The sequence below is a fragment of the Choloepus didactylus genome, chromosome 5 (genome assembly GCF_015220235.1).
Source record: "Choloepus didactylus isolate mChoDid1 chromosome 5, mChoDid1.pri, whole genome shotgun sequence".
NCBI classification, from domain to species: Eukaryota; Metazoa; Chordata; class Mammalia; order Pilosa; family Megalonychidae; genus Choloepus; species Choloepus didactylus.
Window position 1 is genome coordinate 69,397,388 of NC_051311.1, and position 27,903 is coordinate 69,425,290.

The following is a 27,903-nucleotide window of genomic DNA, read 5'->3' on the forward strand; positions in this document are numbered from 1 at the left end:
ATTTCGTATCATTTTACATTTTACATTATAATATGTGTGCTGTCATTTAAATTTAATGTCTGCTGCTGTGAGACTTTGTACGTATGTATGTATATAAGAGGAACATCTTAATATTAGGGGAATATTTAGAACCAATAGAATAGCTCTGTATACTAGGTGAGTAAAGTTAAAAAAAAAAAAAAAAACCAAAAGCCTGTTTAATATTTTCTTTTAAATTTTAAATCTTAACTATTTTTCTTATTTAAAAATAAAAGAAAGTGTCTGATAATACGTCTGATTGTGATATGCTCTTTTAAATTCTGGATCTGACCACCGCTAACCTTCTGTGAGGCATCCTGGGGTCTCAGCTTCCATTTCTAGAGGAAGATCAATAATTACTAGACTTGATGTTAATCATCAGGACCCCTTTGCTAGTCTCTCCCTCTCACCAGCTCTGCCCCTCTCCCCTCCCCCCATGGATTCCTATACTGCTAGATGGTCCAGTGTGATGCTTAAAAGCATGGGTTTTGGATGAGACTTCATGGATTTGGATCCCGGCTGTATTGCTCACTACCTCTGTGATCTTGAACACATTACTTAACCTCTCTGTGCTAATTTCCTTATTTGTAACATAGGCATAATAATATCAGCAACCTGTAAGTATTAAATATTTTAATATGTGTTTACTAATATCAGGCTTTATTTTGAAAGTATTGTTTTCCTACTGAGTAAAATGATTAATTATATAATGCCTCTGAGGCTTTATTGATGTATAATTTTCATTAACCTTTTGGAAATGTTAGAAATAGTTCATAGTAGTTAACTAGCATTTATTAGGTGCTTACTGTATGCCAGGTACTGTTTGATAAGTACTTAATATATATTATTTTATTTAATTATCCCAACTCTTTGTTACTGCAGTTATTATTCCATTTCACAAATCCAAGTTCACACAGCTAGTAAATTTCAGGAACTGTGAGGGGTTTGGTGTTTTACCCTACTTGTAAGCTAATGTTACTGGCTTGTTACTGTTTCTGGAGGATGGCAGAAGACACCAGATTCCTGTTAGAGACAAAGGACTCATTGCAAAAGAAGCAGCCTTGCCTCATGTTTGTACTGGTTCTCCATGCCCCATAAGTCTTACGGAGGTGACACAGGTGAACTTACATGAATGTCTACACTCAGAGGTTGTGTGATAGGAGAGGAACACTGAGCTTGGAGGATTCACCACTTTTGTAGTAAGCAAAAGCAAGTCTGCTTTTTGTCTGGGGGAAAACATTATCTCAACCTTGAAGGTTTCTTGTTGCAAACACAGCCCTGAGAAATAGTGTGGGTAAACTGGTCATGTCCTTGCATTTTTGGCATACCCAACAGGACATTCAGGGTGATTGACTGCCTTTTCCTGCTAAGTCAGGATTCAAACCTAGGGAGTCTGTTTCCAGATCCTGCCCGCCTGATGGCCCTCGTTGGGAAGCCCAAGCTGAGAACTACTGTACTGGATGGCAGGGAGGTCCTTTCTGTTCTACAATCTTCATGATTTGCTGTTTCAGAAATCTTTAAACTTTTTATTTTTAGGTTAAATTATCGCTGTTAATTTATACTAACAGATAATTGCTGACCACTGCCAACTCACAGCTTGAAAACTTTTAATGTAATCATTTAGCCCACTTATTCATTTCATTAATTAGGATCTCCTATAAGTCTTGGCACTACTATACACAAATAACACTACAGATTAGAGACAACTATGGTAAGTACCATCTTGCTCTGACCTTCTATCTGGGGATCATTTTTTTTCTGCCTGACAATTTTTTCTTTTGAAATTCCCTCAGTATTTGTCTTAATAATACATTTTTTTTTTAACTGAAAAGGCCATTCTTTTGCTTTAGTTTTTTACTTCATTTTAAAAATTAAGGTATAATTTATATTCAGTAAAATTCACTCATGATTTTTCTTCTTCAGACTATTCATACAGTGAATTACATTGGTTGATTTTTTTAATGTTTAACCAGCTTTCCATTATCAAAACAAACTCCAATGGTCATTATATATTATCTTTTTGTAGATTTTTTTCTTCAGTTTCCTAGTATTTTGTTGAAGTTTTTGCTTCTATGTTCATGAAGAATATTGGTATGTAGTTTTCTTTTCTTTTAATGTGTTTTTCTGTTTTTTATTTTGTATCAGAATAATGAAGCCTCATAAAATGAGTTGGGAAGTATTTCCTCCTTTTCAATTTTCTCATAGAGTTTGTGTATAATTGGTATTATTTCTTCCATAAATATTTGGTGAATTCACCAGGCAAGCCACTAGACCTGGAGTTTTCATTTTAGGAAGGTTTTTAACTTCAAATTCAGTTTCTTTAATAGATTTAGGGTGATTTAGATTATCTATTTGTTCTTGAGTGAGCTTTGGCAGTTTGTGTCTTTCAAGTAATTTAAGTTGTTGAATTTATGGCAGTAGAGTTGTTTTTAGTATGTGCTTCGTATTTTCAAAATGTCTGTAGCATCTGTAGCGATGTCTCCTTTTCATTTCTTATATTTTATCTAATGTGAGATTCTCTGCCTTTTAATTTTTATATTTATCAAATCTGATAAAACTGACATGGTCAGAATAAAATCTACCAACTGCCTAGCTGTATTAAATTTATTTTTCTATTCTTTTTTTTTTTTGCCTCTTTTTTCTGCCTTCCTTTGGATTGAGTATTTTATGGAATTCCTTTTTATCCCTACTATTATTTATACCCATTATTTATCTTTTATATCTATTTTAACTTTTTAGGGAGTACAATTTGCATCTTTAATTATTTTCAGTCTACCTTCAAATAATAATATGCCACTACACCTTTAGAATAAGGACCTTTAAACTTTGCTCCCATCTGTTGTACTATTGTTGTCATCCATTTTACTTTACTTATTTAATTACATATAAACACACAGGACATTACTACTGTTTTTGCCTAAGATGATGTTATACTTTAGAAAAATTACAATGATTAAAAATGAATTTTTTATTTACCTTTATGCCATTTCCAGTGCTCCTCATATACTTGTGCAGTTCCAAGTTTTTGTAAAGCATCACATTCCTTTAGCCTGAAAAAAATTTTTTTTAACATTAACCAGCAAGTATACTGGTAATTAATTTTTCACTTAAATTTTTTTGTGTGTATTTATCTTTGTCTAATAAAAAGCTACCACTTGCTTTCTCCATTTTTGGCACCAACATAGGTGATGTTAAGGAAGCTTATTGGGAAGTTTCTTAAAACCACATGTCTGCCTGCAGTTATCTCTGGAGAACGATGGCCTTTCTTCTTCTCCACTCTCAAAATTTATAGAAGGGCCTATGTCATGGCAGATGATACTAGAAAATCATTGTGGGAAGGAAGAACCAAAACATATCCAGAGTAAACATCTATTTCATTGAGGACAAATTTCTGTCCTTTCGTGGAAGGAGCCCAATATTGTCAACCTTTTATCAAGTACTTGGTGGTTCCTTCAGGGAATGAATACATTTTAGGGGCTCAGTATTGATCTGTGCAGTTGTCAGGTTGGAGACTTAACAGAGTCTAAGGCCAGATCACCCTTGTTGGGGAGAAGCCCATGTTATTGATACATGTGTAACTTCTGTTGCTGCCACCATGACCAACCTGTTCATTAGCCCATTCAACAAGTACTATGTTAGCTAGGGAAAGAGGCTGAAATCCACAAGATGGATCATTTTGTCTGATTGTTGAGAGTCTTCTCTGCAGTAGATGGCCTTCAGGACCTTTTCACCTGGGTCCAAAATATCCTCACTCTCTGCCCATTCCAAGCACCCAATTTATATATGTAGTTAGGGTCTAGCTGCCTCAGCAGCCAGGCTCTGGCCTGCCTTGTTGGCCTGGCCCAAGCTCATACAGGCTTCTATCTACTCTCCCAAGCCCAAGTCCTTGGTTGCTGTAGCTCTGGCCTTAGTCAGTTCCCAGCTCAACTCACATTTGTTTCTTGCTATGTTTTGGTGGTGGAGGTCATTGAAGACATCTGCTACAATTTGTGAGATAAGAGCTACTGAAAGAGTGTGTTCTCTCCAGGACTTAATTGCTATGGAGCTGGCTGGCTCCTTGAAGCTTCTAATTATTGGTAATGCCTGAAGCATAAGTACTGTATCAGTTTTGTATTTCAAAAAAAGTTATTCAAAAATTACCTGTTTTAGAAGGGATTGTTCACTGAATAAGGAAGAGACATCAAAATATATTAAAGTATTTTTTTCAAAATATTCTTCACAGAAGGTTGCACCCAAATTTATTGTGCTTTGAGGTTCTCTTTTTATTATATATTTAACTTTCTGTGGTTTTTTTTTAATTAAAAATTCACCAGTGATTTTACCTAAAGCCATTACTAAGGTAATCAACTTTAGAAACAGCAGCATACAACATTGTAGTATATTAGGAAAATTACTCTGTACCAGCATTGAATTTGATATTTGTTTATTTTTCTTATTTAGGAAAATGTCTGATCAGGATGAAAAGTCTGATGCTCGGAGTACAGTTGATGTATTAGAAGAAAGTGATGATGCCTATGAGATTGTTAGTATTCCAGTTCCCTCAGAAGAACTTCAAGAGTCAGATCAAACTGAAGAGCAGCGTGACTCTGAGCTGGAACCATCCGGCAGGGACCATGAAGCACATGTTGAAGAGCAGAGTGGACAGAGTGACCAGAGCCTTGTAAGCTTGGATGATGAAGAACAATTCATGGAAGAGGCAATGTCACCCAGACAAGTTTCATCTACTCCAGCAAGTTACAAAAAGCAGTATTCAACAATATCTGACAATAAAATAAAGCTACCCATACGTCATCCAAATGATGATATGATGCCTTTTCTGGATAAAATAAAAGCTATAAAGGAGTCTTTAAAAATGTCAATGAAAGATTCTTTAGCAACAGGTATTACCTAGGGAAGATAGGATATTTCATTTATTCATTTTGAAGAAGGGTTGCTTTTGTTTGTTTGTTTGTTGTTGGCTTGAAGGTTTGTTTAATATTTGTTACTACTTTCCCTTTCCCTTATCCACCAAACTTCTGTGACTATACTGTATGAATCTTTTCTCTATGTGTGAAAGCTTCTCTATTCTGCAGAATCTATTCTCTCTAAATAATTGAACATAATTAAATTTAAAAATGCTATTTATATTTTTCCCCAAATAATGCAGTTTTAAGAAAATATTTAGGGACTTGGAAAATGTTAGAAAAATTCTCGAGTTTAATTGGAATTCTTTTACATGTCCCTTTGTAATTGTTGCAATAGCTAGCAAGAGGTGAGATGAGAATTTGATTCCACATTTCCTCGTTTCAAATCCAGTGCTCTTTCCATATATCTTGTTGCCTTTAAATATTTCCATATTTCTGTTTAGTGTTAACCTTAGTGCTAACAAAATCATTGTTGCCTTTCATTGTAGGTTGATTTTAAATGCAAAATAATGTTGATGGCATGTAGGAGATATTACATTTTTGATCACAGAACAGAGGGAGAGCAGGAATAAGGTGATTACACAGAGAGCCATTCTACTTGTATGGTTCACTGACTGTTCCTTCTTGCTCTTATCTATGAGGTTTGAGTGTACTTCCATCCACAACTTGGAGAATATGGGCTGTAATTTAACAACAGTAATAACAGAATAGTTTGGTTGGTAAAATATAGCTTTTGAATCCAGTGGCATAGTTTAATCTTATGTGATGTATCCCTGGTAATGAGAAAAGGGGAAAGAAAGGAATTAATTAAGCCCAATTATATCTGACTGAAATTTGGCTTACATTTTTGGATATTTGTGTCATTCTCTGATATTGTAACTTATAACAAGCACAGGATTTTAAAAAAAAAAAGGAAAGGGTTTACTTGGCCTAACTTCTGGAGGCTCACAAATCTCTTAACAGTACCCCTCCCAAAGCTTAAGAAGTCACTATGAAAGTTTTAAAATATATTAATCATAGCTTTTTGAACCCATAAAACAGTTAAAATCTGCTTTGATAATTTAGCATCTGTGAAAGTTGATAGAATACTGTTGAAAGTTGATAGAATACAGTGAGAAGTTTTAGTAAGCTCAAAGAGACTTTTAGTATCACCAGTGCTTTGTTAAATTTCATCGTAGGATTATTGATAAATGTCACATTTAGCTTTATGAACGCTGTTGTGTCAGACACTTAGTCCTATACAAAACTTTTGGTATACGGTATGCACCTGACACTCCATCTTACTATATCTTCTCCATTAAAATTTAAAATCTATAGATGTAAAAGAAAAAAGTTTACCCCATAATAACTAGTTATTACATATTTTATTTCCTTCCTATAATTTTTGAACAGATAATCATTTTAGGATAGTAATTTTTGTTTATCATTTTCTTTATCAAGATATGTAAATATCTTGATTTCTTATTTTGTTGAGTGAGGAATGAGGCATGGAATGTCCATTTTTTCAAAAGTAGTTATGTAGTTATAATAATCTATGTTTTAATAATATAATAATGTAGCTATTCAGGATATTTTCAATAAGCACTGATTTTCTGTTTCATGTTTTCGAAACTATTAATATAGGAATGGAGGGTGGATTTAGTATTAAACTTTTGTTGTTGCAATGTCAAAGAAAATTTTCTTTGAAATTTTCCCTATTCATTTTTCTCTACTTCATCAATATACACTATTACTGATGCATGACATCATTATGTAATCAATGCATACACATTTCTAAGTTCACAGACACCTTTCAGGTCTCAAGTTCTTCCTTTCCCAATACTGACTTCCAATACCATTCCAATAATCACTATACAAAAATGCTCTGTATGCTGAGATTTTTCCCAGGCCTGTATCTGAGTAATATATACCAGATTGGGAACACTTCAAAGCAGTTTAGCTTCATGCTCTCGTTCTATGCCTTGTGACATTCAGAGTGAGGGGGGTATGCTGAACCTGCTCTGATCCTTGAGGCAGGGAGTGGAAGAGGGATCTGAACTTTGCGCTGGAGTTGGGGAAGCAAGCATTGAACATTAATGCCTATTTTTGAGATTAGAGTTTGAAATTCAAAGCAAAATGTTGCAAATGAATGTTGGTCATTTCTCTCCATAGAAAATTAGAAGCAGTTCTTATCTGTGGGAAATGGTGGGGGAGCATGGCAAGGCAACCTGATTCCATGTGACTAAAAATCAGGCCATAATTCTTTATCTGCTTGTGGAATGTAGTTTGCTGACCTATATTTGACTATGATTCTTTTCTCTTTTCATCTGCAGTAAAAGTTGTACTTCTTCCTGTGTCTCAGGAAATTGTAATGCCTTTTAAAGTTGACACTGTGTTTAAAAACCTCAAGGATCATTTTTCACATTTATTAAATGTCCCATCTGATGTACTGCAGATAAAATGTGCAGGTAAGTTTGGAGGCTAATAAAACCCTCCAAGACTTCTCTAATTTCAAAATGTTAATCATAATCTTTGATTTGCTAGACCCAATATCTTTATATTTACTATTTGAATATTTATATTGTGCTTATACATTCATTCATTCAGCACACTTTTATTGAGGTCATACGTTGTTCTAGATTCTTTTCTAAGAGCTAGAGATGTGAAGAAACATGAGACAAATTCTCTGTCTTCAAGTTGTTTACAGACTTGTATGGAAGAAGATGCATGCAATTGTTACTACAAGGCATGTTATGTGCCTTAATGGGGATATGCATGAAAAGTTACAGGAACAGGAAGGAAAAAATTTGGGAGACTCTAAAAAGTTTCATTTAATAGAAGTGATAATACTTGTGCTAATAAGTATTAAAGATTTGGGAGAACCTGGAACTTTGGGGAAGGGGTAAGAAGTTTAGAGTAGCTGAAAGAATATGTATGGAAAGTGGGAAATATGAGATTGAAAAAAATAGATGAAGGAAAGTGTGTAGAATGAGAAGAGGACTAACAGTCATTTATTTATTAGTATTTTCTACACTAAGGTCAATTCACATTCCCCAGTGGCTCAGATTTACTCTGATTTTGTAGAAGAAATTGAGCAGCCTCTGAAGTTATATTAGCTTTGTGTCATGAGAAGATAGTCTTTGAAACTGTGATATAGTTAACCAGACTAACTTAGCTAAATAAGTGTTACTATACAGTATGTCTGCAAGGAGTTTAGTATTTTAGTTAAGAAGGTTTTGCCATTGACTTATAAAGATGTCAGAAAAAGATTCCAGAAAAATATGCCCATTTTTTATGGACAAATCCTGATTGCTAAAAAGGAGTTTACCATATCTGTCAAGTTCCTTCTTGACAAATCTGAGACAAACAGTAAATTCAATTTCAAAATTCATTTTGGAAATACATTATAATGAATAGTCTCCAAAGTTAGAAATTCATGTATTCAAATAACTGATTATTAAAGCTTGGTTGGAGAAACAAAGCTAAAATTTAAGTAATTATTAATAATAATGATGACGATAATCATGTTGACACTGATGGTTAATTTATTGAGCACTTACTATGTTCTAGTACGTTACATTTGCTTACATTAGGATTTAACCCACACAACAACACTTCGGGGTAGATATTATTAATTCCTTTTTGAGAGAAAGAAACTAAAGTTCAGAGAACTTGTGCAAAATCACACAGTTTATAAGCAGAGTCTGAACTTAAATGTAGGTATGACTCCAAAATGGGAATTTGAAAATGTTGGTATTAACTGTAAGGTGAGGTTCAAAATTGGAGAAGAGAGAATTTGAGACTGGAGTAGCTGGCCAGTGGTACCTAAGAATCTCTATATTCTTTGCATTTCATGACCTTCTTCATGTGAAGGTACCATGCATCACAACTAGGTAACTAGGTAAGCTTATAATAAAAAAGAGCTTGATTCTGTGCCAACCATCATCTAAGATAGATGCTTTTATCTAGTACTAGAACTGGAGTTTGAGTTTGGTGGGACTGAGTCTACCTGTAGAGAAAAATAGAGAAATGAAGAGAGCTGTAGGAACCTCTGTTAGTTTCCCGTGGTTGCAGTAACAAATTACCACAAATTTAATGGCTTAAAAATAACACAAATTATTTGTCTTACAGTTCTGGAGGCCAGAAATCATAAATTAGTTTCACTGGGCTGTTATCAAGATGTTATCAGGGCTGCCCCCTCTCTGTAGGCTCTAGGGGAGAATATGTTTTCTTGACTTTTCCAGCTTCTAGAGCTGTGTTCCTTGCCTCATGGCACCTTCCTCCATCCTCAAAGCAAAAAACATAGCATCTTTAAATCCCTCTCCTCTATCACATCGCCTTCTCCTCTGTAGTCAAATCTCCCTCTGCCTTCCTCTTATGAGGGTAATTGTAATTACTTTCAGGACCCACCTGGATAATCCAGGCTGAGCTCTCCATGTCAAAATACTTGACTTAATCAAATCCACAAATAAAATCACTTTTGCTATAGAAGGTAATATTCACAGATTCTGATGATTAGGATATGGGCATATTTGGAGGCCATTATTCAGCCTACCATAGAACCTAAGTGACATTCATGTCAGTTTTTTAAATTAAGAATTTAAGGTATGAATTTTGCTGCTTTTCAGACTATAGCTTTTGCTGTCTTCAGCTTCCTGATTATGGTATAATCATTTGCAGATTGATACAGATTCCATCAGTAAAGATTCTGTGACACAAAACAATAGCCATCAACATCATTATATTTTTCTGTTGTTAAAACAGAAAAAAAACCCACCTTAGAATCAATTTGTAGAAAAAAGCCATGGAGCAGGGCAGGGGTGGGGGAGAACAATTGAAGTAATGCCAGATAAAAATAAAGCAATATACACTCTGCCCAGCACAAAACAGAGGGTTAACTCCACCTTAGCATGAATTAATTGACATGAGTTTCTGATTATGGAGAGAAAAGAGATTCTATGGAATTCTGAGTATGTGCTTTTCTGCAATAGTTGGGGAGGATATTAAAATAACCAGGCTTCCCTTGATGTGGATGTGTGTTGTGCTTACATATAAAACATTGTGACTTCTCAAAGAGTCAGTGTTTAGAATACGATTCTGTTCATGTTATAGAATTTTTGTTTTTAAATGTTTATAGGGTTTCATGGTTATTACAGATTTGTATTTCTGATGAATTGAAGGTTGTAGCTTTACTTTATTTGTAATGCTGATTTCTTGCTCAGGAATGCCACTATACTCTTTTCCACTATGGCGTTCTCTGTGCTAATATTACAGCAAAAGGTGGAAACCTTTGATACTATAGTTAGTAATTATATAATATGCTTTCATACGTGCACCTTTGATGTTTTCCATCCACTTAAAGTGAGTACCTATAAATAGTCATTTCTTTTTCAAAAATTTCTTACAGTTTTATTATTTTTTTAGGAATAATTCTTAAAAATAATGAGACTCTATTACAACATGGAGTTAAGCCACAAGAAACTGTACAAGTGGAAATCTTTTCTATAAATCCAGAGCAATATCCAATCAAAAGAATAGAAGAACTACATAATAGCTCTCAAATTATGACTGTCAGAGTACAAACTGGTTAGTTATTTTATGTCTTTTAGACAAAGTATTTTAAGAGTCCTTTGTAGTTGAACATTTAGTCAACCTTAGTTTTATCTCCGTAGGTATTGATCGGTACCAAGATGTGTCTGTTCAAGTTGTAAAATCTGACTTTCACAAACCATTTCTTGGTGGATTCAGACATAAAATAACAGGAATAGAATACCACAATGCTGGAACACAAACTGTACCTAAAAAGGTTCCTGAAAAACAAGATATATTTTGTAGGGATACCCAGGTAATATTTTTATTTTTCCATTTTGGTTTTTGAAACTATGGAATAAAAAATGGTGAACTGTATGATCCTCTCAAATAAATTCTTTTAAGTAATTATATGGCAGTTAAATAATAAGAGAAACATTAACTTAAATATTTAGGGAAATATGCTCGTCATTCACTTATGTGTGTATATAGTGGATACTTATTTGAATTCTTTATGTTTTTATTTTAGACAGTTTATCAGAGAAAAAAGTTGCAACAAACTACAAATACAACATCTACACAGATGACTAAAATTGGTGTGTATGTATCAAATATGACTGATAAACTGGTCATACCAGGAAGATACTTTTCAGAAGCAGAGTACCATTCTAAAAGATTGGAGGCAGTAAGATAACTTTTATTTTTTAACTTTGAATATTAAAAATTAAATATGTAAGCCAATCTTCTGTGTACTTGTGTGTGCCTGTGTGTTTTTCTAAGCCACATTAACTTGGGAAAGAATAGTCTATGGATGTGGGTCTGTTTCTTTGGTAATAAAAATAGTCTGTCTATGTTCTCCCTCTAGTATAAGGAAAAAATCCTAAACCCTCCCAATCCTTCCCTTCTCTTAGGGAATCCCAGGGACTTGTGTATTATCTTTGGTCATTAGTAGCTTTTTCAGTATCTCTGTCCCTTGGCCTAAGCACTTGATACAGTAGAATCACATAGGGAGCTTTTCAAATTAATTGAAACCAAATAGAATCTTAGTCTATTTTGTTTCTCCAGCCACTCCAGCTCTCTTAAGGTTATTGTTTGCAGGGATTATCTTTCTTTATCCTTTTACTTTAAACCTATTTGACTTTTTGAACCTAGAGTATGTCTCTTATTGACAAGACATAGTTTTTTTCTAAATCTAGTCTGACAATCTTGGCTTTTATTGGAACGTTTAGTACATTTATATTTAGTGTAACTATTAAAGTTGGATTACACTAGCATTTTGTGACCTGTTTTCTGTATGTCTCATGTCTGTTTTGTTCCTCTGTTCTTCCTTTACTGCCCCTTTTATGTTGAATACATATTTTCTAATGTACTATTTTAATTCCTTTGTTTTTTGGATTTTTTTTGCGGTCTAATACATACTTTTTAAGAAGTATGTAATTATTTGCTATATTGAGTATGCAACATTTTCACCACCTCATGAAGAAATCCCATACCCATTAGCAGCCATTCCCCATTTTCCTCCAACCCTCTAGCCCTAGGCAACTACTAATCTACTTTCTGTCTCAATAGATTTGTCTATTCTGGATTTCATGTATATGGCATCATATATTATGTGGCCTTTCGTGACTGGTTTCTTTCACTTAGCATAAGGTTTTCAAGACTTATCTATGTTGTAGCATGTATCAATACTTCATTCCTTTTCATTGCTAAATAACATTCCATTATATCTACCCTATTTTATATACCCATTGTATATATTCCAAATTACAAACCACATTTTGATTATCTGTTCATCAGCTGAGGGACATTTGGGTTGTTTCCACTTTTTGGCTATTAAGAATAAGGCTGCTATGAATATTTACGTACAAGTTTTTGTGAGGACATATTTTTTTTTACTCTTTGGGTATTTACCCAGGAGTAGAAAGATTAGAAGATCATGTGGTGACTCTGTTTAACCTTTTGAGGAGCTGCCAAATTGTTTTCCAAAGCAGCTGCACCATTTTACAATCCCACCAGCAGTATATAAACCTTCCAATTTCAACAAATCCTCACCAATATCTGTTACTGTATTTTTTTATTATAGCTATCCTACTTTATATGAAGTGGTATCTCACTGTGGTTTGATTCAGATTCCCTGATGGTGAATGATGTTGAACACATTTTCACATGCTTATTGACCACGTGGGTATCTGTGGAGTGAGTTGCTTGCTACATGCTACCATGTGGGAACATAGGCTCAGGCACAACAGAAACTTTCAACAAATGACTGCTTTATTACTTACACAGCACAAAGGGTCCATAAAAGTGAGGGGCAGAGATTCCATCATGGCCAGTCTCCTGGGAAGGCTAAACTGCTTGGCTCACTGTTGGTGTATGTCAGCTCCACATACCCCACTTCACGTCTGCGTGGAGAGACCCTGAGCTGTTTGAGTATATTTATCCATCGCAGGGGGAGGGGGCCCTTCCACTGAGAATTCCAACCCAGATAAGCATCTGGGGCTGCTTGTTCCTGGTTTCAAGGTTTCAGATCTTGTCTGGGCCTTTTCATTAGATCTAACATCTCCCTGGATTTTGGAATGGAAACAGACTGAAACATTGGTGCCACAACAGAAAAGGAGGTGGGGGATAGATGAGGGATGGGAGATGGCCATTGAGCATGTGTCTGTGTCTTCCCCAGCAATATGTTCTTAGGAGAAATATCTATTCAGATACTTTACTCATTTTAAAAAAGGGTTATTTGCCTTTTTGTTATTGCTTTGTTAGTTTTTTGAGTTATTTACTAAGTGATTGCATTTTAACTTATAGTAATCTACTTCTCATTAATACTAATTTAAATTCAATAAAATATTCAAACCCTGTACCAACATAGCTCCAATTTTCTTCTTCCTCTTTTGTGCTATTATTGTCCTACAAATTTCTGTTCTAAGCCCATTAATGTAGTTTTATTATAATTGTATTGTGCAGTTTTCTTTTAAATCAGTTAAGAAAAAAATATATATATATTTACATGTCTTTTATATTTACCTGCTTAATTACCTTTGCTGATGCTTTTTATTTCTTCATGTGAATTCAAGTTGCTGTTTTCTTTCAGCAAGAGGGACTCCCTTTAGTATTACTTGTGAATGTTGATTTGCTTGATGAGAGTCCACAGATTTCTGAGTTTGTGTTCTTTTTACTTTTTCTTTTACCTTCTTTTACTTTTTGTTCTTCAGAGTGGATAATTTCTAGTGATCTCTCATTAAGATCATTACTATTTCTTCTGCCAGCTCAAATCTGCTGTTGATCACTGTATGAGTTTCATGGTTGGTAAAAGAAATAGTGTGCATTGGGTTGGCTTAAACAACAGGAACTTACTGGCTCATGGCTTTGAGGCTAGGAGGAGTCCAAAATTGAGGCAATAGCAAGGCAATGCTTTCTCCCCAAAGACTGTGGCTTTCTGGGCTGGCTGCCAGAAATCTTTAGCCTTTGGCCTTTTGGTAACATGGCAATGCACATGGTAATGTCTTCTCCTTTCTCCTATGGGTTCTGTTGACTTCCCGCTTCTTCTCTCTTTATGTGGCTTTTTCTCTTTATGTTTGAGTTTCATTCTGCTGATAAAAGGACTCCAGTATTCTGGATTATAGCATGACAGGATTCAGTTAGGCCACACCTTAAGAGAAGTAACATTGTGAAAAGATCCTATTTACAATAGATCTACACCAACTAGAATGAAGAACAAGACCTAGAATATTTTCAAACTAGGGTACATAATTAAATCCACCATGAGCCCTCTAGTGAATTTTCATTTCATTTATTATACTTTTCAGCCCCAGATTTCCATTTGGCTCTTCTTTGTAATGTCTGCCTCTTTATTGATATTCTCTTTTTGATGACTCATTGCCATCTCACTCCTTCATTCACACAGGGAGATTTTCCAATCATTAACTCTTTCATTAGTCTGTATCTTTCTTACAATTGATGAAACAATAATATTATAATTATACTATTAACTCTAGTCTATAGTTTACATTAGGATTCACTGTGTTGTGCAGACCTATGGATTAAAACAGTTTTTTTCTAGTAACACATATACAGCCTAAAATTTCCTCTTTTAACCACATTCAAACATATAATTCACTGATGTTAATTACATTCACAATGTTATGCTACATCACCGCCATCCATTACCAAAACATTTCCATCACCCCAAACAGAAACTCTGTAACACTTAAGCATTAAATTCCCATTCCCTATCCCCAACTCGACCCCCAATAACCTGTATTCTAGTTTCTGACTCTATGAATTTGCATATTCTGATTATTTCATATTAGTGAGATCATAAAATATTTCTCCTATTGTACCTGACTTATTTCACTTAACATGATGTCTTCAAGGTTCACCCTTGTTGTCTCATATATCAGAACTTCATTCCTGTTTATGGCTGAATAATATTCCATTAAATGTAAACACCACACTTTGTTTACATGTTCATCTCTTGATGGACACTTGGGTTGATTCCATCCTTTGGCAATTGTAAATAATGCAGCTATGAACATCAGTGTGCAAATATCTGTTTGAGTCCTTGCTTTGTATTTTTTGGGTATATACTTAGAAGTGGGATTTCCAGGTCATATGGCAATTCTTTACTTAAGTTTCTGAGGAACTGCCAAATTGTTTTCCACAGTGGCAGCACCATGTACATTTGTACCAATAGTGAACTAGTGTTCCTATTTCTCCACATCCTCTCTAACACTTGTTATTTTTTTTTTAACTAGTAGCCATTCTAGCGGGTGTGAAATGGTGTCTCATTTTGGTTTTGATTTGCATTTCTCTAATGGCTAATGATGTTGAGCATCTTTTCATGTGTTTATTGGCCATTTGTATGTCTTTTTTTGGAAAAATGTCTTTGCAAGTCTTTTTCATATTTTTAAATTTGTTTTTGTTGTTGAGTTGGAGGATTTTTAATATATACTGGATATTAAGCCTTTATTGGATACGTGGTTTCTAAATATTATCTCCCATTCTGCAGGTTGTCTTTTAACATTCATGATAAAGTTCTTTGATGCACAAGTTTTTAACTTGATGAGGTCCCATTTATCTATTTCTGCTTTTGTTGTTAAGTCTAAGAAGCAATTGCCAAACACAGGGTCCTGAGGATGCTTTCCTCTGTTTTCTTCTAGGAGTTTTATGGTTCTGATTATTATATTTACATCTTTGATCCATTTAGAGTCAATTTTTGTTTATGGTTGAGGTAGGGGTCCACCTTCTTTCTGTTGTATATGAATATCCAGTTTTCCTAGCACCCTTTGTTGAAGAGACTATTCTTTCCCAGTTAAGTGGATTTGGGATTACAGTCAAAAATCTAATGGCCATAGATGTGAGGGTTTATTTCTGCACACGTAATTCAATTCCATTAGTCTGTATATCTGTCCTTGTGCCAGTATCCTGCTGTTTCGACTGTAGCTTTGTAGTAAGTTTTAAAATTGGGTAGTGTGAGTCCTCCAATTTTGTTGTTGTTATTGAAGATGGTTTGGCTAGTTGATAATTGACATTTCCATTTCTGCAAAGAAGTCTGTTGAAATTTTCATTGGGATTGCAAAGAATCTGTAAATTGCTTTGGGTAGAATTGACATCTTAATATTTAGTCTTCTAATCTGTGAACACAGAATGTCCTTCCTTGATTTCTTTTATCTGTATCTAAGTCTTTTACATCCTTGGTTAAATTTATTCCTAGATATTTTATTTTTTAATTGCTATTATAAATTGAATTTTATTCTTGATTTCCTCTTCACCCTTTTCATTATGAGTGTCTAGAAACAGGAGATTTTTGTGGGTTGATCTTGTACACTGCCACTTGGAGAACTCACACTAACCAGTTTCAGGATTTTCTCTATATAGGATCATGTCATCTGCTAATAGGGAAAGTTTTACTTCTTTCTTTCCAATTTGGATGCCTTTATTTCTTTTTCTTGCCTAATTGCTCTGGCTAAAATTTCCAGTACAATGTTGAATAACAGCGGTGACAGTGCACATCCTTGACTTGTTACTGATCTTAGAAAGAAAGCTTTCAGTCTTTCACCATTGAGAATGATATTATCTGTGGGTTTTTCATATATGCCCTTTATCATGTGAAGGAATTTTCCTTCTATTCCTTATGTTCTAAGTTTTTATATCAAGAAGATGTGCTAGATTTTGTCAAATGCCTTTTTCCATCAATTGAGATGGTCATGTAGTTTTTTCTCTTTTGTACTGTTAACGTGGTGTGTTTCATTAATTGATATTTTTATGTTGAACAATCCTTGCATATCTGGGATAAATTCCACTTGATCATGGTGTGTAATTTTTTATTGTTCTGTTGGGTTCAGTTTGCTAGTATGTTGATGAGAATATTTGCATCTATATTAATAAGGGATATTGTTCTGTAATTTTCTTTTCCTATGTTATCTTTATCTAGCTTTGGTATTAGGGTGATACTGTCCTCATAGAATGAGTTATCTAGTGTTCCCTCTTCTTTAATTTTTTGGGAGAGTTTGAGGAGGATTGTTGTTCATTCTTCTTGGAATATTTGGTAGAATTCACAGTGATGTCATCTGGTCCTGGGCATTTCTTTGTTGGGTTGATTTTTATTACTGATTCAGTCTCTTGTTATTAGCCTGCTGAGATCTTCCATTTCTTATGGAGTCTAGTTAATTTGTTTCTAACAATTTTTTCATTTCTTCTAGGTTTTCTAATTTGTTGGCATAAGTTATTCATAGTATCTTCTTATACTCCTTTTTATTTCTGTGGGGTTGGTAGTAACGTCATCCCTTCATTTCTGACTTTAGTTATTTGCATCCCCCCTCTTTTTTTTTTTTCTATCTAGCTTAAATTTTGTTTATTTTATTGTTATTTCAAAGAACCTACTTTTGGTCCAGTGATTCTCTCTGCTGTTTTTTATTCTTTATTTCACTTATCTCCATTCTAATCTTTATTTCCTTCCTTCTCCTCACTTTGGATTTAGTGTGCTCTTCTTTTTCTGGACTCTCCAGTTATGAGGTTAGATTCCTTAGTTGAGATTTTCTTCTTTTTTAATGTAAGCATTTAGGGATGTAAGTTTCCTCCTATAAGTTTTGATATGCTGTGTTTCTGTTTTCATTTGGCTTGAGATATTTCCTAATTTCCATTGTACTTTCTTCTTTGACCCATGGTTGTTTAAATGTGTGTTGTGTACTTTCTGCATATTTGTGATTTTTCTAGTTCTCTCTGTTATTGGTTTCTAGCTTCATCCCTTTGAGGTCAGAGAAGAGACATTATATGATCTGAATATTTTTGAATTAGCTGAGACTTGTTTTGTGATATAACATTTGGACTATCCTAGAGAATGGCCCATTTGCACTTGTGAAGAGTGCATATTCTGCTGCTGTTGGGTGAAGTGTTCTATCTATGTCTATTAGGTCTAGTTGGTTTATAGTATCAGTCAAGTCCTATATTTCCTTATTTGTCTTTTGTCTAGATGTTCTATCCATTATTTAAAGTGGTATGTTTAAGTCTGCTATTTATGTAGAGTTGTGTATTTCTGCATTCAAATATTTCAATATTTATTTATATATTTTGGGTCTTTGCTGTTAGATACATATATATTTATAATTGTTATGTCTTTTTGTTGACTTGACCCCTTTTTCAGTGTATAGTGGCTTTTTTTGTCCCTTGTAACAGTTTTTTACTTACAGTCTTTTTTATCTGAATTAATATAGCCTAATCCACCTCTATTTTGGTTACTATTTGTATGGTATATATATATATTTTCTATCCTTTTACTTTCAACCTATTTGTGTCTTTGAATTTAAGTGAGCTTTTGTAAATAGTGTACAGTTGGGTCATGCTTTTTTTTTTAATCTTCATTTTATTGAGATATATTCACGTACCACGCAGTCATACAAAACAAATCGTGCATTCGATTGTTCACAGTACCATTACATAGTTGTACATTCATCACCTAAATCAATCCCTGACACCTTCATTAACACACACACAAAAATAACAAGAATAATAATTAAAGTGAAAAAGAGCAATTAAAGTAAAAAAGAACACTGAATGCCTTTGTCTGTTTGTTTGTTTGTTTCTTTCTTTCCCCTATTTTTCTACTCATCCATCCATAAACTAGACAAAGTGGAGTGTGGTCCTTATGGCTTTCCCAATCCCATTGTCACCCCTCATAAGCTACATTTTTATACAGTTGTCTTCGAGATTCACGGGTTCTGGGTTGTAGTTTGATAGTTTCAGGTATCCACCAACAGCTACCCCAATTCTTTTTTTTTTTTTTTTTTAATTTTATTATAATAAAATAAACAGATTTATTATTTTTTGTCCCAACACCCTCTCCCAACTGTACTCTCAGAGTTCATAACCCCAGTTTGAGTCGGATACTTTTTTTTTTCCCTTTTACTTTTTTTTTAATCTTCATTTTATTGAGATATATTCACATACCACGCAGTCATACAAAACAAATCGTACTTTCGATTGTTTACAGTACCATTACATAGTTGTACATTCATCACCCAAATCAATCCCTGACACCTTCATTAGCATACACACAAAAATAACAAGAATAATAATTAGAGTGAAAAAGAGCAATTGAAGTGAAAAAGAACACTGGGTACCTTTGTCTGTTTGTTTCCTTCCCCTATTTTTCTACTCATCCATTCATAAACTAGACACAGTGGAGTGTGGTCCTTATGGCTTTCCCAATCCCATTGTCACCCCTCATAAGCTACATTTTTATACAACTGTCTTCGAGATTCATGGGTTCTGGGTTGTAGTTTGATAGTTTCAGGTATCCACCACCAGCTACCCCAATTCTTTAGAACCTAAAAAGGGTTGTCTAAAGTGTGCATAAGAGTGCCCACCAGAGTGACCTCTCGGCTCCTTTTGGAATCTCTCTGCCACTGAAGCTTATTTCATTTCCTTTCACATCCCCCTTTTGGTCAAGAAGATGTTCTCCATCCCACGATGCCGGGTCTACATTCCTCCCCGGGAGTCATATTGCACGTTGCCAGGGAGATTCACACCCCTGGGTGTCTGATCCCATGTAGAGGGGAGGGCAGTGATTTCACCTTTCAAGTTGGCTTAGCTAGAGAGAGAGGGCCACATCTGAGCAACAAAGAGGCACTCGGGAGGAGGCTCTTAGGCACAATTATAGAGAGGCCTAGCCTCTCCTTTGCAGCAACAGTCTTCCCAAGGGTAAATCCTGTGGTAGACAGCTCAACCCATCAAACCACCAGTCTCCTATGTCTGTGGTCATGTTAGCAACCATGGAGGTGGGGTAGGCCAATACCCCTGCATTCTCCACAGGCTCCTCAAGGGGGCTCTATGTATTCTTTTTCCTTGTTTTTTTTTTACCTTTTTTTTTTTAATCAACTGTATGAAAAATAAAAAAATTGAAAAAAAAAATTAAAAAAAAAACATACAATAAAAGAACATTTCAAAGAGACCATAACAAGGGAGTAAGAAAAAGACAACTAACCTAAGATAACTACTTTACTTCCAACATGTTCCTACTCTACGCCAAGAAAGTTACCTAATAGAGCAACATTTCTGTGAACTTGGTCCTACTATACCCATCAGAAATTAACAGACCATAGTCATTCCTGGGCATTCCCAGAATGTTAAATTTACCCATGATAGCTTATCTGTTCTTGGATTATTGTTCCCCCTTCCTTAATTGCTCTATATTGCTAGTTCCCCTACATTCTACATTATAAACCATTTGTTTTACATTTTTCAAAGTTCACATTAGTGGTAGCATATAATATTTGTCTTTTTGTGCCTGGCTTATTTTGCTCAGCATTATGTCTTCAAGGTTCATCCATGTTGTCATATGTTTCACGAGATCATTCCTTCTTACTGCCGTGTAGTATTCCATTGTGTGTATATACTACATTTTATTTATCCACTCATCTGTTGAAGGACATTCGGGTTGTTTCCATCTCTTCGCAATTGTGAATAATGCTGCTATGAACATTGGCGTGCAGATGTCTGTTCGTGTCACTGCTTTCTGATCTTCTGGGTATATACTGAGAAGTGCAATCACTGGATCGAACGGTGACTCTGTATCTAGTTTTCTAAGGAACTGCCAGAGTGACTTCCAGAGTGGCTGAATGATTATACAGTCCCACCAACAATGAATAAGAGTTCCAATTTCTCCACATCCCCTATAGCATTTGTAGTTTCCTGTTTGTTTAATGGCAGCCATTGTAATTGGTGTGAGATGGTATCTCCTTGTGATCTTAATTTGCATCTCTCTAATAGCTAGTGAAGCTGAACATTTTTTCATGTGTTTCTTGGCCATTTGTATTTCCTCTTCAGAGAAGTGTCTTTTCATATCATTTGCCCATTTTATAACTGGGCTGTCTGTACTATTGTCATTGAGTTGTAGGATTTCTTTATATATGCAAGATATCAGTCTTTTGTCAGATACATGGTTTCCAAAAATTTTTTCCCATTGAGTTGGCTGCCTCTTTACCTTTTTGAGAAATTCCTTTGAGGTGCAGAAACTTCTAAGCTTGAGGAGTTCCCATTTATCTATTTTTTCTTTTGTTGCTGCTTGTGCTTTGGGTGTAAATTCTAGGAAGTGTCTGCCTAATACAAGGTCTTGAAGATGTTTTCCTACATTATCTTCTAGGAGTTTTATGGTACTTTCTTTTATATTGAGATCTTTGGTCCATTTTGAGTTAATTTTTGTGTAGGGTGTGAGGTAGGGGTCCTCTTTCATTCTTTTGGATATGGATATCCAACTCTCCCAGCCCCATTTGTTGAAAAGACCATTATGACCCAGTTCAGTGACTTTGGGGGCCTTTTCAAAGATCAGTCGGCCATAGATCTGGGGGTCTATCTCCGAAATCTCAATCCGATTCCACTGATCTATATGTCTATCTTTGTGCCAGTACCATGCTGTTCTGACAACTGTGGCTTTATAATAATCTTCAAAGTCAGGGAGTGTAAGCCCTCCCACTTCGTTTTTCTTTTTTAGAGTGTCTTTAGCAATTGGAGGCATCTTCCCTTTCCAAATAAATTTGGTAACTAGCTTTTCCAAGTCTGCAAAGTAGGTTGTTGGAATTTTGATTGGGATTGCATTGAATCTGTAGATGAGTTTGGGTAGAATTGACATCTTAATGACATTTAGCCTTCCTATCCATGAACATGGAATATTTTTCCATCTTTTAAGGTCCCCTTCTATTTCTTTTAGTAGAGTTATGTAGTTTTCTTTGTATAGGTCTTTTACATCTTTGGTTAAGTTTATTCCTAGGTACTTGATTTTTTAGTTGCTATTGAAAATGGTATCTTTTTCTTGAGTGTCTCTTCAGTTTGTTCATTTCTAGCATATAGAAACATTACTGACTTGTGTGCATTAATCTTGTATCCTGCTACTTTGCTAAATTTGTTTATTAGCTCTAGTAGCAGTATCGTTGATTTCTCAGGGTTTTCCAGATATAAGATCATATCATCTGCAAACAATGACAGTTTTACTTCTTCTTTTCCAATTTGGATGCCTTTTATTTCTTTGTCTTGCCGGATTGCCCTGGCTAACACTTCCAGCACAATGTTGAATAACAGTGGTGATAGCGGGCATCCTTGTCTCATTCCTGATCTTAGAGGGAAGGCTTTCAGTCTCTCACCATTGACTACTGTGCTGGCTGTGGGTTTTTCATATATGCTCTTTATCATATTGAGGAAGTTTCCTTCAGTTCCTACCTTTTGAAGTGTTTTTATCAAAAAGGGATGTTGGATTTTGTCATATGCTTTTTCAGCATCTATTGAAATGATCATTTGATTTTTCCCTTTTGAATTTTTAATGTGTTGTAATACACTGATTGATTTTCTTATATTGAACCATCCTTGCATGCCTGGAATGAACCCCACTTGGTCATGGTGTATGATTTTTTTAATGTGTCTTTGGATTCGATTTGCAAGTATTTTGTGGAGGATTTTTGCATCTATATTCATTAGGGAGATTGGCCAGTAGGTTTCCTTTTTTGTAGCATCTTTGCCTGGTTTTGGTATTAGATTGATGTTAGCTTCATAAAATGAGTTAGGTAGTGTTCCATTTTCTTCAATGTTTTGAAAGAGTTTGAGTAAGATTGGTGTCAGTTCTTTCTGGAAAGTTTGGTAGAATTTCCCTGTGAAGCCATCTGGCCCTGGGCATTTATTTGTGGGAAGATTTTTGATGACTGATTGGATCTCTTTGCTTGTGATGGGTTGGTTGAGGTCTTCTATTTCTTCTCTGGTCAGTCTAGGTTGTTCATATGTTTCCAGGAAATTGTCCATTTCCTCTACATTATCCAGTTTATTGCCATACAGTTGTTCATAGTATCCTCTTATAATTTTTTTTAATTTCTTCGGGATCTGCAGTTATGTCACCCTTTTTATTCATTATTTTGTTTATATGGGTCTTCTCTCTTTTTGATTTTTTCAGTCTAGCTAGGAGGTTGTCAATCTTGTTGATCTTCTCAAAGAACCAACTTTTGGTGATATTTATCCTCTCTATTGTTTTTTTTGTTCTCTATGTCATTTATTTCTGCTTTAATCCTTGTTATTTCTTTTCTTCTACTTGGTTTAGGATTGGTTTGCTGTTCATTTTCTAGCTTCTTTAGTTGATCCATTAGTTCTTTGACTTTGACTCTTTGTTCCTTTTTAATATATGTGTTTAGTGCTATAAATTTCCCCCTCAGTACTGCTTTTGCTGCATACCATAGGTTTTGGTATGTTGTGTTCTCATTTTCATTCGTCTCTATATATTTAGTGATTTCTCTAGCTATTTCTTCTTTAACCCACTGATTATTTAGGAGTGTGTTGTTTAACCTCCAGGTATTTGTGAATTTTCTAAGTCTCTGATGGTTATTGACTTCTAATTATGTTCCATTGTGGTCAGAGAATGTGCTTTGAATAATTTCAATCTTTTTAAATTTATTGAGCCTTGTTTTATGTCCCAGCATATGATCTATTCTGGAGAAAGTTCCGTGAGCACTAGAGAAGTATGTGTATCCTGGTGATTTGGGATGTAATGTTCTATATATGTTTGTTAAATCTAATTCATTTATCAGTGTGTTTAGGTTTTCAATCTCTTTATTGGTCTTCTGTCTGGTTGATCTATCTATAGGAGAGAGTGATGTGTTGAAGTCTCCCACAATTTTTGTGGAAACATCAATTGCTTCCTTTAGTTTTGCCAGTGTTTCTCTCATGTATTTTGTGGCACCTTGATTGGGTGCATAGACATTTATGATTGTTATTTCTTCTTGTTGAATTGCCCCTTTTATTAGTATGTAGTGGCCTTCTTTGTCTCTCAAAACATCCCTGCATTTAAAGTCTATTTTATCTGAGATTAATATTGCTACACCTGCTTTCTTTTGGCTGTAGCTTTCATGAAATATTTTTTTTCCATCCTTTCACTTTCAATTTCTTTGTGTCCCTGTGTCTAAGATGAGTCTCTTGTATGCAACATATTGATGGTTCATTTTTTTTAATCCATTCTGTGAATCTATATCTTTTAATTGGGGAGTTTAATCCATTTATGTATAACATTATAACCGTGAAGGAATTTCTTGAATCAGCCATCTTATCCTTTGGTTTATGTTTGTCATATATATTTTTCCCCTCTATCTATTAATATCCTTTAATGTACCCATACTGAATCTCTTTAGTACTGAACCTTTCTCCAAGTCTCTCTGTCCTTTCTTTGTTTCTCTGTCTGTAGGGCTCCCTTTAGTATCTCCAGTAGGGCAGGGCTCTTGTTAGCAAATTCTCTCAGCATTTGTTTGTCTGTGAAAAATTTAAGCTCCCCCTCAAATTTGAAGGAGAGCTTTGCTAGATAAAGTATTCTTGGTTGGAAATTTTTCTCACTCAGAATTTTAAATATATCATGCCACTGCCTTCTCACTTCCATGGTGGCTGCTGAGTAGTCACTACATAGTCGTATGTTGTTTCCTTTGTATGTGGTGAATTGATTTTCTCTTGCTGCTTTCAGAACTTGCTCCTTCTCTTCCATGTTTGACAGTGTGATCAGAATATGTCTCAGAGTGGATTTATTTGGATTTATTCTATTTGGAGTTCGCTGGGCATTTATGATTTGTGTATTTATGGTGTTTAGAAGATTTGGGAAGTTTTCCCCAACAATTTCTTTGAATACTCTTCCTAGACCTTTACCCTTTTCTTCTCCTTCTGGAACACCAATGAGTCTTATATTCGGACATTTTATATTATCTACCATATCCCTGAGGTCCATTTCGCTTTTTTCAATTTTTTTCCCCATTCTTTCTTTTGTGCTTTCATTTTCCATTCTGTCATCTTCCAGGTCACTGATTCATTGTTCAACTTCCTCTAGTCTTGTACTATGAGTATCCAGAATCTTTTTAATTTGGTCAACAGTTTCTTTAATTTCCATAAGATTATCTATTTTTTTATTTAGTCTTGCAGTGTCTTCTTTATGCTTTTCTAGGGTCTTCTTGATATCCTTTGTATCCCATACTATGGTCTCATTGTTCATCCTTAGTTCTTTGATTAGTTGCTCTAGGTGCTGTGTCTCTTCTGACATTTTGATTTGGGTGCTTGGGCTTGGGTTATCCATATCATCTGGTTTTTTCATATGCTTTATAATTTTCTCTTGTTTTTGGCCTCTTGGCATTTGCTTAACTTGATAGGCTTCTTTTAGGATTTGTAGACCAATTGAAGTCCTTATCTCTAATTTATCAGATCTACAGCTTCGTGGGGTACACTTTAACTAACCAGCAGGTGGCGTCCACGAGCCACCTGTTCTCCACAAGCCAGTTCTCCCCTGCTTTGCCTTTGTGGTGAGTGGGGGAGTGAATCTTGTGCGGTCCAGTTGGTGTACCAAGCTTGCGTGTGTAGTTGGTGTTGCCCACCTTGTATATGGGGCGTGTGTCTGGGCGGTCAGGGTGGGGGGGGGTGGCTCTAACAATCAAATCTCCCTGGTATTGTTGGAGTTTTAAAGCTGCTGCAATAGTCTAATCCTTCAGTTCAGTCCTGCCACAGTTTGTCTCTGCTTCTGACCCACAAGTCCTTGGTATTGGCGTATGGCTCCTGAGACTTGCGAGTGGGTCCCTCTTCCAGGCCGTGCACCCCCTGGTCCTCTGTTGAGGGATGACTGTGCTATGTCACAGGTGAGTGCCATCCCCCAGGGCGGTCTGGGCTGCTGGGCTGTGTAGAGAGGCTCCCAGTCTGCTGAAATGATGGAGATTTCGCTGATCTCAGCAGTTCGACGTGTTCATGAGTGTTGTATGAAGTATGCCCAAAGTCAAATTGCTCTGTGGTGTCCAGTCCACGCAGTTCCTGGCTTTCTACCTACTTTCCTGGAGGAGTAACTTTCTGTGAACTGGATTAGTAACTGACTGTAGTTCAGTAGTCACTCTTACACTTACTGTCCTCTCCTCGCAGTCTTTGCATTTCACTTGCAATGGAACCAGTTGCTGGAACAAAACCTGGCTCATGTTGGACCAGTGGCCTGGCCGGCACGCATAAAGGTCGGACAGGCCAGGCCTAGGTACTAGACTGAAAGGCGTACACTGTCCTGGTAAAGTTTGAGTTTGGTGCTCGTCTCCCGCGGAGGAGGCGGCAGGGAGAGAAATGGGCGTCATGCTTTTTTTAATGCATTGTGATGGTCTCTTTCTTTTGACAAAATAATTTAATCCACTCCCATTTAAAGTAACTACTAATAATGTAAGACTTTCTTCTGCTATTTTTCTATTTGGTCTTTGCAAGTCTTATACCTTTTATGTTCCTCAGTTCTTCCATTAATGCCTACTTTCATATTTATTTGATTTTTTTGTATTGTACCATTTTAAGTCCCTTCTCTTTTCTTTTGTATATATATTTCAGATATTTTCTTTGTGGTTACCATGGGTCTTAAATTTAACATCTTAAATCCATAACAGTCTTATTTGATTTGATACCAACTTATCTTCAGTGGCACACACATACACTGTCCCTATACCCTTCTGTCCCCCAACCCTTTGGTTTTACTTGTTAAAAATTATATATTTATACATTGTATATTCAAAACCATGTGTTTATTATTACTTTTTATGCATTTGCAATTTAATGCTTGTAAGATTGAAAATAAAATAAAATACAATACTGACATTTATCATTACCCACATGGTTACCATTGCCAGAGGTGTTTATTTCTTTGTGCTGCTTTGATCCACTGTCTAGTGTCTTTCCGTGAAGAACTCCCTTTAGCATTGATTGCAGGACAGGTCTAGTGGTGATGAACTCCCTCAGCTTTTGTTTATCTGGGAATGTCTTAATTTATTTCCTCATTTTTGAAAAAATAGTCTTGCCTGATATAAAATTCTTTTTTGGCAATGGTTTTCTTTCAGTACTTTAAATATTTTGTCCCACTATCTTCTTGCCTCCATGATTTCTGATGAGTAAGCAGCACTTACTCTTATTGGAGCTCCCTTGCACATGTTGGTTTTCTCTTGCAACTTTCAGAGCTCTCTCGTTGTCCTTGGCATTTGCCAGTTTGATTACCATGTGTCTGGGTGTGTTCAGTTTGTTGACTTTCTTGAATGTGCGTATTCATGTCTTTGCTTAAATTTGGGAAGTTTTATGCCATTGTTTCTTTGAGCATTCATTGTACCCCTTTCTTTTCCTTCTGGGACTCTCTTAATGCACATATTGATATGCTTGATGGTGTCTCACAAGTCTCAGCCTCTGTTTGCTTTTTAAAATTCTTTATTTCTGCTCCTCAGCCTGAATATTTTCAGTTTTCTTGTCTTCAAGTTCATTGATTCTTCTGCAAGGTCCAATCTGCCATTAATCCTCTAGGGAATTTTTTTCATTTCAGTTATAGTGGTCTTCAACCCCAGTATTTCTGTTTGGTTCATTTTTAAAATTTCTCTATCGGTATTCTCATAATGTTCATTCATTATTTTCATGGTATCCTTTAGTTCTTTCTTTTTTTTTTTCCTTTATCTCCTTGAGCATATTGAAGATTCCTTTTTTAGTTTGCAGATTTTATTGAGATATATTCATATACCATGTATTCCATCCAAAGTATAAAATCAGAGTCTCACAATATCATTACTTAGTTGCACTCAATTTTAGACCATTTTTATTGCTGCAAAAAGAAAAATATCTGATAGACATAAAAAAAGAAAATCCAAAATGCCCCATATCCCTTATCCCCCCATCCCCATTATTGATCCCTAGTATTGGTGTGGAACACCTGTTACTGTTCATTAAAGAATATCAAGGTATTACGGTTAACTATAGTCTGTAGCTTGCAATAGGTAATTTCCCCCATATTATTAACTCTTTGAAGATTACTTTTTAAAAATCTTTTTCCTCTATGTCCAAAATGTGGTACTTATTTATTGATGGGTTTTGAATTTTTAACTTTTTCCTTTGGATGGGCCATCATTTCCTGTTTCTTTGTCTGTCTTATAATCTTTTGTTGCACACTGTGCATTTTAATATCTTTTTGTGTTAACTCTGGGAT

General features: G+C 35.2%; 1 protein-coding gene across 2 annotated transcripts in view; it reads left to right on the top strand.

Moving 5' to 3' along the window:
• The window catches only part of IQUB (IQ motif and ubiquitin domain containing), a 94,086-nt gene that overhangs the window by 2,464 nt on the left and 63,719 nt on the right, over positions 1–27,903 (top strand). The window contains exons 2-6 of one of the 2 annotated variants that reach the window (XM_037836264.1): positions 4,459–4,898; positions 7,235–7,369; positions 10,326–10,487; positions 10,574–10,746; positions 10,960–11,115. In XM_037836264.1, coding sequence (XP_037692192.1) covers positions 4,463–4,898; positions 7,235–7,369; positions 10,326–10,487; positions 10,574–10,746; positions 10,960–11,115 — 1,062 coding nt within the window. In that variant the 5' untranslated portion in view covers positions 4,459–4,462. The remainder of the gene's footprint in view (positions 1–4,458; positions 4,899–7,234; positions 7,370–10,325; positions 10,488–10,573; positions 10,747–10,959; positions 11,116–27,903) is intronic. The other variant, XM_037836265.1, reaches the window with a different exon arrangement.